The sequence below is a fragment of the Leptinotarsa decemlineata genome, unplaced genomic scaffold (assembly GCF_025532065.1).
Source record: "Leptinotarsa decemlineata unplaced genomic scaffold, Ldec_3_MD MMD2_tig00003348_RagTag_RagTag, whole genome shotgun sequence".
Taxonomy (NCBI): Eukaryota; Metazoa; Arthropoda; class Insecta; order Coleoptera; family Chrysomelidae; genus Leptinotarsa; species Leptinotarsa decemlineata.
Genome location: NW_027412588.1, coordinates 613,007 through 626,057, shown reverse-complemented (window position 1 = coordinate 626,057; position 13,051 = coordinate 613,007). Strand labels below are relative to the sequence as shown.

General features: G+C 37.0%; 2 protein-coding genes and 1 long non-coding RNA gene across 6 annotated transcripts in view; 1 reads left to right on the top strand and 2 right to left on the bottom strand.

Annotated features, from left to right (window-relative positions):
• LOC141483433 (uncharacterized) overlaps positions 1 to 13,051 on the bottom strand; it is a 249,381-nt gene that overhangs the window by 20,425 nt on the left and 215,905 nt on the right. The window lies entirely within an intron of this gene.
• The window catches only part of LOC141483432 (uncharacterized), a 392,800-nt gene that overhangs the window by 317,888 nt on the left and 61,861 nt on the right, over positions 1 to 13,051 (top strand). The window lies entirely within an intron of this gene.
• LOC141483430 (uncharacterized) overlaps positions 1 to 13,051 on the bottom strand; it is a 50,026-nt gene that overhangs the window by 20,425 nt on the left and 16,550 nt on the right. For 2 of the 4 annotated variants that reach the window (XR_012466081.1, XR_012466080.1), the window contains one exon: positions 458 to 2,420. Coding sequence is in view for 2 of the 4 variants with exons in the window: in XM_074178079.1 (XP_074034180.1) it covers positions 6,710 to 7,498 (789 nt within the window). In the remaining 2 variants the exon portion in view is untranslated. Of the gene's footprint in view, positions 1 to 457; positions 7,597 to 13,051 lie in introns of those variants that run through there. The other 2 variants (XM_074178079.1, XM_074178078.1) reach the window with 2 other exon arrangements.

Here is a 13,051-nt window from a genome sequence, read left to right as displayed (position 1 = left end):
TATCTATTAATTATTTTCTATATTTCAGTGAAAAATTCATTAACGATCGTCTACTATTAACGGAGATATGAGAAAAAATATGTCAAAAATATCAGTTTTAATTTTTTCCACTCTCAAATATTCTGCAAATTTTTTCAATGAAAATAACAGATATTGATAAATTAGGAATGTTTCGTTTCCATTACATTTAGGGCACCCTTAAAATCTACTCAAACTATTTTTTCCCATAATATGTTACAATCTGGGGTATACAAAAGCGTGGCTAGGAATTATGTGAAACTTGGCAACAGTGGACGGATATTCTCCTCTATCCCATTGTCGATGGTCTACACGTCAGAAAGCGTGGCTAGAAAAGCGTGGATAACTTCACATCAACGAGTTTGAGACCTATGTGGCTGGATAAAAAAGTGTTTCCATACCAAAAACATGTATTCAAGTATATAATCTTTATACTTACCACCTGTTTTGTTAAATTCGTTCCGATAAACAACCTGTGTCGAGTACATAATAACATCTGCCAACATTTCTTGGGTTGAAATATCAAGAAATTACACGAAATTTCTTCGAAACTTTGCTTGGGTTGAAACTTCAATAATTCAGCAGAACTTGGACACTTATCTTTCGATTTAATACTGACAATTCGTCAATAACACTCAAAACACCAAAAATTCATTAACTCACTTCTTAAGTTATCCTAAAAGCACAGTATGAAAAATGAATGTGGAATTAAATATAAATACAAATACACCCTGTGTGGTCTATGATTACAGTTTACTGTAATGACTGCTTGCGCCACCCGAATCGGCGTAAACGGCGTTGATCTCCGCTAATCAAGTTAGCCATAAATCCCTCATTTTACTCCAAACTTTTGCAGGTATGAGTAGATGCACCAGGGTTTTTAGACATCTTAGCTGAATGTAAACACACACTCGCGTCGACGCTTCCACAGAAGTATTTAGAGCAGGACAGTGGGTAGCGCGAGTAGTAGCGGAAGTGGCTGAGTGTAAACGTGGCATTATGTATGATCCACTCATTGGAGAACTATTGAAAATATTATTTTCCAGTATCAATCCACCAAAAACATTGAAAGAAGGAACGCGTTTGTTCTGTGCTCTGTTAGAAACAATAAATTCTTTCTGAAATTCTTTTATTGCTCTACAACAGTGGTCGCCAACTTGTCGATCGCGAGCTACCGGTAGCTCGCGGAGGCAATTCTGGTAGCTCTCACAACGATTTTAATTTTAAAAATACAAACTGCAAAAATCAGAGAAGCTTCCGAAAATTCCACAAACATAAACAGCGGCAACGTTGCGGTTAGCGATCTGCCGCTGACGCCATCAAGCTAGAATCCGCTAGAACCGACCAGCCGGACCAGCACGTTAGTGTTCGAGAACGATCTGGATTGCTTTGAACGGGATAAATACGCACGGCGCGGCGACATTGCGCTTAGTTTAAAACTGAACGCGTAACCAACGTCCAGCGGTTGGGTTAGTAGAGAACAACAAAAATAATATTATGGCAAGCAGTTGTAAGAAGGTAAAGACATACCACTTTCATTCGGAATGGGAAGAACAATACTTTTTTACAGAAGTTGAAGATAAAATGTGTGTTTGTTATGTAATACTTCGGTCTCCGTTGCTAAAAAAGGAAATATTGAGAGAAATCATAAAACTGTACATTCTAATTTTGAAAAATCATTCCCACTACATTCTGCCGCCAGAAAGGAGAAACTGAAATAGTTAAAAAAGCAGTTAATTGGACAACAATCAATATTTTTAAGAACAGTCGACAAAAATGAGGCTGCAACTGAAGCATCGTACCGTGTGTCCCAGATAATTACACAAAAAAAGAAATCTTATGAAGACGGGGAAATGATAAAACAGGCGTTTTTAGAAGCTGCTGATTCGTTATTTGCCAACTTTAGAAATAAAGACGAGATAGCAAAGACGAGATAGTTTCAGCTGTAAAATATATGCAACTTTCTGCTAATACAGTGATGAGACGTGTAGAAGTAATGAGCAATGATATTTTTTTATAGTTAAGAACTGACTTAGATAACTGTGTTTATTTTTCACTTCAACTGGATGAATCAACAGATGTCGTTGACACTGCCCAGATGGCCGTGTTCGTCAGGATGGTTTTTAGTGATTTTACGATTAAAGAAGATCTTTTGAAGTTCATTCCACTGAATGGACACACTACTGAACATGAGTTGTTTTCTCATTTAAAAAATATTATTTCTTCCGAGAAAATTCCAATATCGAAAATGGTAGGCTTGACAACCGATGGCGCTCCAGCTATGGTGGGTTGTGTGTGATAAGGGTCTGGTGGCGTTATGTCGTAAAGATGAAACTTTTCCGCAATTTCTCTGTTACCACTTCATTATCCATCAGCAAGCATTATGTGGAAATTTCCTGAAACTAAACAACGTTATGAAACTGGTGGTAAAAATTGTGAACAAGATTAGAGCTCAAGCGTTACAAAGAAGATTATTCAGAACCTTGGCCGATGAAGTTGACTGTCAATACGGGGATCTACTCCTTCACTCTGAAGTCCGGTGGTTAAGTAGAGGACGGGTGCTGAAACGTTTTAATGATGTCCTATCTGGCATAGTTCAATTTTTCAAACAACGTGATGAACCGACTCAGGAACTAGAAAATTCAATCTGGCTTAGAGATTTTGGTTTTCTCGTGGACATTACAGAGAAATTAAACGAACTTAATTTGCAGCTTCAGGGGAGAGACAAAGAACTAGCGGAAATGAACAGTAGTTTTGCCATCTTGTGCACGGTAGACGCAACTCACAACAGTTGGTTACGGATTTGGTCGCGTGTTGCAGCCACCAACCTCAAAACTTTGTACGTTCAACTGCTTTGTTTTGTGGTCTTATTGTATGCAAAAAAATAGTTTTTTTGCAATAATTGAGGAAAATTGGATAGCTAATGTTTGAAGTAGGTATCATTAGCATCAAAACTGAAAATATTACATTACAAGTAAACATGAACAACTTATTGTTGTGGTACCTTTCGTGTACCACCGCGTCGGTTGAAACTTTTATGGTGTCATGGTGTTTATGGTATCATGGGTTATGGTGTTGGTCGGTGGTTCAAGCCCTAGTCTGAACGATTGATTTTCACTTGCCAACGTCCAACCCGTGTTAGTTAATCCTTAGCTGGCACAAGTTTCGACTTCTGAGGGTTGTCCTTCGTAGGGGTGTGACAGCTGGTTAACGGAAAAACAGATTTTTTAAATAGATATTCTTTCTAATTATCATGATCCTGAAAACATTTGTGAAGTACAACGCAAGGAGGTACTAAGGATGGTACTATAAAACCGGTTACATATTCTGCCGCGGTCATTGACTACAATCATAACATGAATTTCGTAGATAAATTCGATCAACTGCTGGCAAGATACAGAATTGATAGACGAAGTAAGAAATGGTGGCATAGAATTAATTATGTTCTACCTTTGAGATGCAGCGGTCGTAAATTCGTACTCTATTTACAAACTGCTACAAACCACCAATGTCTTCCAAATACTTCCGACGTCAAGTCATTGATGGTTTAGTTGCTGAAAAACTAGTATATCTAATGAAAGATCATCTTCTCAATCTATAGTTCCAGTACAAATTGAAAAATCTAAGCCCTTTGTTCCCGCTGAAGTGCGACAGTAGTCTTCAAAACATCAACCGGAGCGAAGCACGAGAAGATGTGCATTATATAGTTCAAAAGTTAAACAGGTGCCTAGGTAAAACCAAATCTTGCTTCCAGAACTACCATGCCCAATAATTTCAAAGGATAATTCACCAAAGAGAATGAAATTTTTCTTACTGGATGGCTTGGTGGTACCTGATTTGTACCATCCCATAAGTCAAAAACAATCAATGCAATTTTGGAAAAAAAATTACCTTTATGTTTGTTACGCATACCTTATTATTCAACATAAATTTTATAAAAATTTATAAATAAAATTTTTATTGCTCCACTACGGTCTTTTTTGGTGAAATTTTTTGCCCTCCAAAGAGTTTTAAGTTATGCTTGCACAAGCCTCTCAAACACAAAGGAAAAAAGGTATTTTGAACACAAATATATTTGAAACATTATTACAAATGATGATAATAGTGAAGAAAACAAATCTCTTATTTACTATCCTAAAAAAGAAAGACAGAAGATTTAACTTGGTTCCCTTGTCCAGTAACATTAAATTTGAGTAACGGGTAACGAGATGGGGTACACCCCCCATTTTTCTATAGTTTGGAAAATACAAGTTTCAAATTATTAGGTTACTATAGTACTATAATTCTCTTATCTTGACTGGAGGTAACCACAAACTAATTTTTTCAAATGGCAATATAAGCATTTTTTTCAATATTCGAAAGAGGTTTGAATTAATATGAGAAAAAAAAGGTCTAGTTCACCCTAAATAATAGAACCAAAACAGTATCTGAGACTTTCCACAATTAGCTGATCACTATAATCATAATTCATACTGTGTTTGAGATCATTGAAAAAACTTATCCAAGAACTCATACCCTGTTGTCGGATTTGTGACCAGAAACATTCAGGTTTGTTGGAGATTCTCTTTCCTTCAATATGACTCTTGAATCCTGCTAAATTATCATTGTGATAATACCTTAAATAACTCTGCAAAGATCCAATTTTGATATTTTCTGTTCCTTCATCTGTTCTCAGCAATGTAGACACAAATTACATAATTGTCTAATTGTTTCTAAGTAACATGACGCTATTATCCTAGGATTGTTATTACTTGAAGCTACTCGTAGCCACAATATTTTTCCGGAAAATCCATCTTTAGCTCGCTCTGTGGATTACGTAACCAAATGGCTTCAGTTTGTCATAACCATCCATGTGCCATATAAAATTGGGTTCTGGAACTATGTATTTACGTCGCTTTAGCCTCCTACGTGACCTTGCCTCAACACCTTCCGGATCAGCTATCCTTAGTATTTCCAAAACAGTATTCCTTTTTATTTGGATACCATATACCAGTTTTAACCTCTTCCATAACGACTTGTATCCTAGGCAGGTTCCACTACCATCTTCAATTTCTTCTGACACCCAAAAAACCACATCCTCTATGGGTGATTCTTCAACATTTTTTCGTTTCAGATTAAATTTTTTCAATATTCTTTGTAACTGCCTAACAGAAATGCATAAATTATGGTGAAATAACGAAAAAAACACGATTTCAGGCTGAGTGTAACCCTCTGTGAAATATTTCTTGATTAAATTGTTACGAAACCACCGCATTGCTAACAATCATTGATTCAAACTTCATTACTATTCTATTAACATATATAAATGGATAGAAAACCAGCCATTCTTTATATTTCAAATTACGCATACCAATGTGACATAATATCTCTGTACGTTTCACAAGTGACGTAATATCTCTGTACGTTCCACAAGTGACGTCACATATCTGTACCAGTGTATCAGTAGCATTGTATGTCGTGACCGGGTTTCCGTACAATGATTATGGACGGTACAGGATTGCTTACTTTTGAGATTTTGTTAGACACGTCACGTGATTTCGTGTTGGTTAGGAAATGGGGGGGAGTGGGGGGCAACGAACAAACGGGGCATTGGGGGTTTGGAGAGATTTCAAAACGTTGTCACCATCATCATCAGGTGTTGAGGTTAGGTAGAATAAATAAATAAAACATCTCGAATAGAAATTTATTATACATTTTCATTTTGATAACATATCACAAAGCCATTTGTATAGAATATCTGCGTTTCGGAGACTGCAATTATATTTGGTTTGATTGTGAATGTGATGCATACAAGGTGAGACACCTTCATTGTTGTTATTGTCGAATGTGGGAACCATCCATGTCGTATTGTCATACTCCTCCAAATTCACGACGCGTGTAGGTATATCCAACTCGTGAAATTTCGCTGCTAGATAGTCACGTTTTTGATGACCTCGCACATAAACGATATCGATACCTTGTAGATTTTTCAAGAGGATATGGCATCCAATTGATTGTATTCCACAAAACCAGAGGAATACCTCAATCCGTGAACGTTTCGCTCTAAGTAACAGGCGGTACGACGATCTTCTTTACTCAAACAGGAAAATGGTATGTTTGGCAACAGTAAAAAGTTACTACATTGAATTTCGATCCTAACAGCTATCTCCTTAGGATGGAATTGTTGCTCGATGATGAAACGTTGAATATCTACGACGGCTATTCTCATGTTGACTCTTCGATTGATACTGCAGCAAAATCACATGTTCAGTTCCATTTCTTGATAATTTCGCTGAGTGGGAGGTGTTCAATGACTGTCGTGCACAATGATACAATAGGCTCGTGTATTTTATGGAAATCCCTCGGATGCTTCGATTTCAAGTTTTATATCAACACTGGAACTTTTGATGCTTTCATCCCTTCTAGAGCAATCGATGACAAAGAGAGTTTTTTTAATAAAGTCAGCGGTGTTGATGAGAGGATTATGTTGACTAGTCATTTTATAGGTAAGACCGAATTGTGCGTAGTTGAAGTATGCTTGCAAAAAATTCATTTTCCCAAAATTCAGATGCATATTCTCTTTGGGGTAATTTTCACCGTTCAGAGTCAACGTTATATTGGTGATATTTATATGGTTGAATTGCGTTGGATCATTGTTGACTTTGGTGTAATCACGATCTTTTTGGAAACATACAATCACATAGCGAGGGCTTTAGAGAAACGAAGAATTCTTGACGGTCCATATTTCATTTTTTGCACCTTGTGTGAGAGCAGGCAGCATATGGAGTTCCCATTTTCTGAACGGAATGAGAATAGGAGAGTCGGCTTGGATAGCTTTTAAAAGTTGCAATTTAATTTGATCATGAGGGAAGATTCGTTTAACTTTCAGTTCGATATTTTCAATGTTCAACTTAACTTCCGTCTTTGATGCTACTGTACCAGCAGTCTCATCTATTTTGAAACAGTTGCTATCATCTCCAGCTCGTACTAATCGGATGGTGTGTTTACCATAGGAAACACATTGATGATCATTGAAAATATTCAAGAAATGTTTAACAGGTATAAGTATGTTGAACGTTAAAAATGTAGTTTGAATGATGCCGAAGCTGTTGGGGTATGTCCATCCTGAGATAGCCAAGTGCTTGATATCTTCATCGGTGTAGGTGAGGAAGCCTCTGACAGTACTAACAATTCCAACTTCACGAACTGCTTCCAATTCTTTACCATTTTGCTCATAGGTAGCAGATTGAAACATGAAATCACCAGCATTGTTTACGAAGGTTGCCCGACCATCTCCTTTAATTCTCTCAACTGTTCCGCTGATGAATAGCAGGCTATCGTACAAAGCATCATAGGCATCGGATTGGTTAATGTCGATTTCAATAACATCATTGTTGCGAAAAGATTTGACATACGGGTAGTAGGTCCGCCATTCTACCTTTTGTATGGATTCATCGTTTTGTGGTTTTCGGAAAATGTTGAACACTTGATTGGACAACATGATAGCCAAGAGATTCCAAAAATAATTTATTCACCGTTTACAGTTGTTGACGCTGCTTGAGAGTCTTGGTGAAAATTGACGTGGGACTGGGTGATGAGTTATTCTTATATATATATATATATATATATATATATATATATATATATAGTTGGGTTTGAGAAGAGTAGATGAAAAGCCCAGTATGTGAGCCAAGCTATTTGCAGGTCGGAAATCAATCGAGTGTTTCAAACAAAATATTTCGTTTTTCAGCGTATTATTGTTCGATTTGAGATAGAAAAATTCCTGGGGATTTTCCTTGTACGTTTTAGGCACAATATATTTGCTTATTAAAGCTTCAATGTCACCAATTTCGTAAGATCCAGAAGGGATATCGATACTTTTTTGTTTAGTTTTGTTATCGTTTTCGTAATAATAGAATTTCGTGCCTTCTTCAATGTTCGGTATACTGTTGTACGAATGGAAACTGAGCAAAGCCAAACTGTATTCTGAATCGGAATCCAATCGAATGGGTGGATTGAAATCGATGGAAAGTATCGAAGAACGACTCGTTAGAGTTAATATCATAGACATGATATTCCTACATTTCATTTATTCCTACAATAATAACATTCTCTTTGTGAGCTAACAGGACCATAATACATTGCATTTTGTAGCGATGACGCAGTTGACACCACCTCATTTCGATAATGGATGAAACATGGTGAATGAATCTGCAAAGCGAATCGATTTTGGTAGTCCTTTGGTAATCTATGCCAAACATCCAATAATTCCCAAGGTTCAGCATTCTCTATCAAATAGTCAATCGACTATTTTTTCAGACATAATGAAGTAGAAAGTGAAGGCACAGATGTCCGCAATTACTCTGGTCAAAATTTTGATACCGATCATTGTTATATGTGATCGTTATACCCCTTCCAAAATATCGCACCAATTCCATCGGAGATTTGAGATTACCGAAACTATCAAAATATTGTACAGCATTGTCGTTTTTAATGTAAGCTACCCAATGAGTGCCTTTATTTAATCGAGAATCCAAGTTGAATACAGCACATTCTCGCGGCCAAAGGACCACAAGTTGGCAACGCATCACGCATAAAGACTCCACGAAAATGTGGTATTTTCAATTGATGGGCACACTTTTGAATTTCCGAATCATATAATGCTCTATGGTGTAGCTTTAGTAGGAGTTTTTTTGTTGCTTTTTTTAAGTAAAGGTCTCGTCCTTTGCGTTGATGTTTTTTTAGAAACAGACCAAATCCCCGAGGTGTTTTGCCGCAGATTTCTTCACGTCATTCGTCGTAGGCTTTCAGTTTTTGATTATATTTTGCAAAATACTGCGTCGAAATGATTTCACACCCATTCCTAATTTCCGTTTGGACTTCATTACTCCGGTGACGAATCGAGCGCTCGCCTTCTCGCCAAGTGTTGCGTCTTTAGATTTCACTCGTTGCCACGCCTTTTCTTCGAGAGCTTTATCAGCTCGATGTTTAGCTTCAAGAGACGTATTTTGCAAATAAGCCAAGTCGTGTTGTTTACAAGCCGAGTCTAGTGGATTAATACCAGGATCGCCTCGTGCAAGTTGTTCTTGTAGTTTCGTACCAGGACCGCAATACTGATAGCCAGGTAAGTGTAATTCAAATGGTAGCTTATTGATTAGCGTATTGACGATACCTTCTCCGTGATAAGTCAACATTTGGAATGATGGATGACGTGAATCTACCGATCATCGATCAGAACATGGAAGTCGTTCCGCAAGACAATACATTACCCATAGACAACTTGGACTATTTGGATGATGGCGTTAAGTATCGAAATAAACACGGCAAGTTGTTGCCAAATTCGTTTCTCGCCATCATATGTGGTCCGTCAGGGTGTGGAAAAACCAACACAGCATTATCGATATTATTTCATCCGAATGGAACCAAATTTGAAAATGTCTACGTGTACTCAAAGTCGTTGTATCAATCCAAGTATCAGTTGCTTCGAGAGATATTGGAAAAAACCAAAGGAGTCGGTTATTTCCCATTTCGAGACAACGAAGAAATTCTCAGTCCAGAGGCGGCTAAACGAAATTCCATATTCATATTCGATGATGTAGCCTGCGATGGTCAGTAGAAAATTCGCGAGTATTATTCCATGTGCCGACATAAGGACATTGATGCCATCTATCTGTGTCAAACGTATTCCAAGATACCCAAACAAGTAATACGCGACAATTGCAACATGCTTGTATTGTTTTAGCAAGACGAAATGAATTTGAAACATGTATCCGATGAACACGTATCTCCAGACATGTCTTTCGATGAATTCAAGAGAATGTGTGCCGAATGTTGGCGCGACAAGTATGGAACTTTTATCATTGTCAAGAATTGTGATTTGAATATGGGGCGATATCGAAAAGGCTTCGACAAGTACATAAGTGAATGAATACGTTTATTTAGGAAATCCTAATATACCTACATACAATAATAATAATAATATACAATAATAATAATAAATCAGTAAACAATAATAATATGTCCTTAAACAACAATAATAATAACTAATAACTAGAGTCATACATATGACTGTAATCTAACAATGTTGAGAAATAAAATAGGAAAGGAAACAGAATTCAAAGTTAACTAACTTAGATAAGACTATACTAACAATTTAAAACATACAGATACATGCATACATAAATGTTGAGGTTTAAGACTACTGATGTTCTGCATCATTGAGACAACGTGTGGTTTCAGTAAGAAGGAAGAGAAAGAGGAAATGAAGAAGGAACCGTTCGATCAATCTCGAGCATTTGAAGAAACACAATTCTTACCACTTGAAGATGTTGCTGAAACGGGAAAGGATTATGATGAGGTATTCCACGAGTCGCCTTCACCACCACCACCACCACCACCATCAATGGAAAATATTTCAGAGGAGAGTATGATGGAGTACCTAGAGCAATATCCGTCTATATCGCACAAATATGTTATGCAACATTGGACTAAAGACGATTCGATTGATATCCTCTTCAATATGGATCCTCGGTAGACTTTGATAAACGTGGAAATATCACAGTAAAGGTACTAGGCCGTTTCTGGCCCATTCCTTATGGAGATTTATATGGGAAAACAGCTAAGGTCCATTCTGGCGTTTTTGGTTCCTTTCAAAGTCACGCGTACGGCAGAAAATTGAGCAGCGTTATCGCGGTTTGGAAGATAACGATTCGAGCCCGTTTGGAATGAGAACAAATACAGGGTATTAAAAAAAACATGGTTGCCAGCGAAGAAAAAACATGGCGGCAATGTAACGGGCATTGAGTGGAGTATACAGAGGTGCGTCAAAATATATAATTTAAGGAACATGACAGCTTAACGGGACTGTTATATTTCAATGCGCGATCCCTCGCTGTGTGTACAGGGTCTCTCAAAATACATCATTAAAAAAAACATGGTGGCGAACATTCTGTTTCTGTTTAAAATCTGTTTTTCCGTTAACCAGCTGTCGCACCCCTACGTACGACAACCCTCAGAAGTCGAAACTTGTGTGAGCTAAGGATTAACGAGGTCTTACCTTTTAACGTGTGATTCCTAACACATTGAGCGGAATATACAGGGTGCGATAAAATACATCATTTAAGAAACATGGCAGTTTAACGGTGCTCTATTGTTTTAAAGTGTGATTCTTCAATGTTTACAGGGGTTCTATCGTTTTGTCGTGCGATTCTTCAATATATACAGGATGTCTCATCCAAGAAAAAACATAACAGGTTAACGGGGCTCTATTGTTTCAGTATGCGATTCTTCAATAATGTCTACAGGGTGTCTCAAAATACGTTATTTCAGGAACAGGACAGTTTAAGGGGCTCTATTGTTTTAGCATGCCATTCTTCAATGTCTACAGGGTGTCTTAAAATACGTCATTTCAGGAACAGGACAGTTTAACGGGGCTCTATCGTTTGACGTGATATTCTTTAATGTGTACAGAAAAAAACATGGCAGAAAAAAACATGGCAGTTCAACGGGGCTCTATTGTTTCACCGTGTGGTTCTTCAGTGTGTACAGAGTGTCTCAAATACGTCATTTAAGGAACAGGATAGTTCAACGAGGTTCTATCGTTTTGACGTGCGATTCTTCAATGTGTACAAAATACGCCATTTAATAAAAAACGTCGTTTTTGGCTCAAAATCCAATGTTTTTTCTTATGGAGCTCAAGTTTAGTCATTTTCAGACCTCGTAGCGGAACCTTGTGGAATACCCAACTCGAGGTAGATGTGACGTGTGCAAGTGTTATACGATGCAATATATATGTTTATATAAGGAAGAAGTGTGTATGAAGTCAGCAGTAGAGAAAAATCAAAGACGGTGACATATACCAAAAGGGCACTAAGTTGTATATTCGCTAATTATAATCGAATCATCGCGTACAACACGTCAAATGAAAGGAGAGGAAATGCAGGATTCATCGACAAAGAAAAAGCAAAGATTGCGGTCAGAAGGGCACTAAGCCAAATTTTCGTTAATGATAGTAGCATCGTCATTTACAGCGCGTCAAATGAAAGGGAAAGGAATATAGAATTATTCGACAAAGAAAAACAAATATGGTAGCCAGAAGGGATACTAAGTCACATCTTCGTTAATAATAGTCGGATCTCAACGTGCAACACATCAAATGGAAGGGAAATAAATGCAGAATGTCTAGACAAAAAGAAAAACAAAGATTGCGGCCAAAAGGCACTGAGCCACATTTTCATGTTTCAATATAACAGTCATCTGTCATTTACCGTCTCTCAACGCGCGTTCCGCTAACCAAGTAAGCATCATCAGAAGAGGAATACCATTGAGAGAAAAAACAATGGTCGTTCGTCATTTGTCATTGGAATAAATAAGACCTTTTGGATTTACATGATAAGAATAACTTATAGTCAGCCTCCTCGAAATAAATAGAATAATGATTGTAGATGATGAAATTGAGATAATAATGATGATGAATGAATTATAAAAAACATTGTGGTTTATAGAGTGTCTCAAAACACATCATTCAAGAAAAAATATGACGGGTACGCCTTATCAACCAATGTTGAAATTTATCACAACTGTTGAAGATATCTGAATATAAGAAATTCTGTACATTCCTCCAAGATGATATTTTGCAAAATCCTTTTCCACATCACCCAGGAGGTAGGACTGCGCATGCGTTATCTTTTTTTTATTGTGGAAGTTTCCCCAGTAGGCATATAATAACCACAAAAAAGTGTCTTTGAAGTTACTGCTTATGCACTAATATTTAAATTTTGTCATCATAAAGGAAGTGTTTAGAAAAGTGTAATATCAAATTTACATCATGGCCAATAAGAAAGGAAAAAGTTTTACAGGCATACGTTTACCGTTTATACGCGTTTCCAGCATTTGAGAAGTAATAATTTTTCAAAAGATTCATCATTGCGGGAGTGAGCAGAAATAGTCAATTTCAAATCATACATTATATTTTAATGAATTTACAATGTTATGATATATCCATTTCTTCGGCTTTGCAATAACGCCCCCATGGTAAATTTTCATATCAGAATCG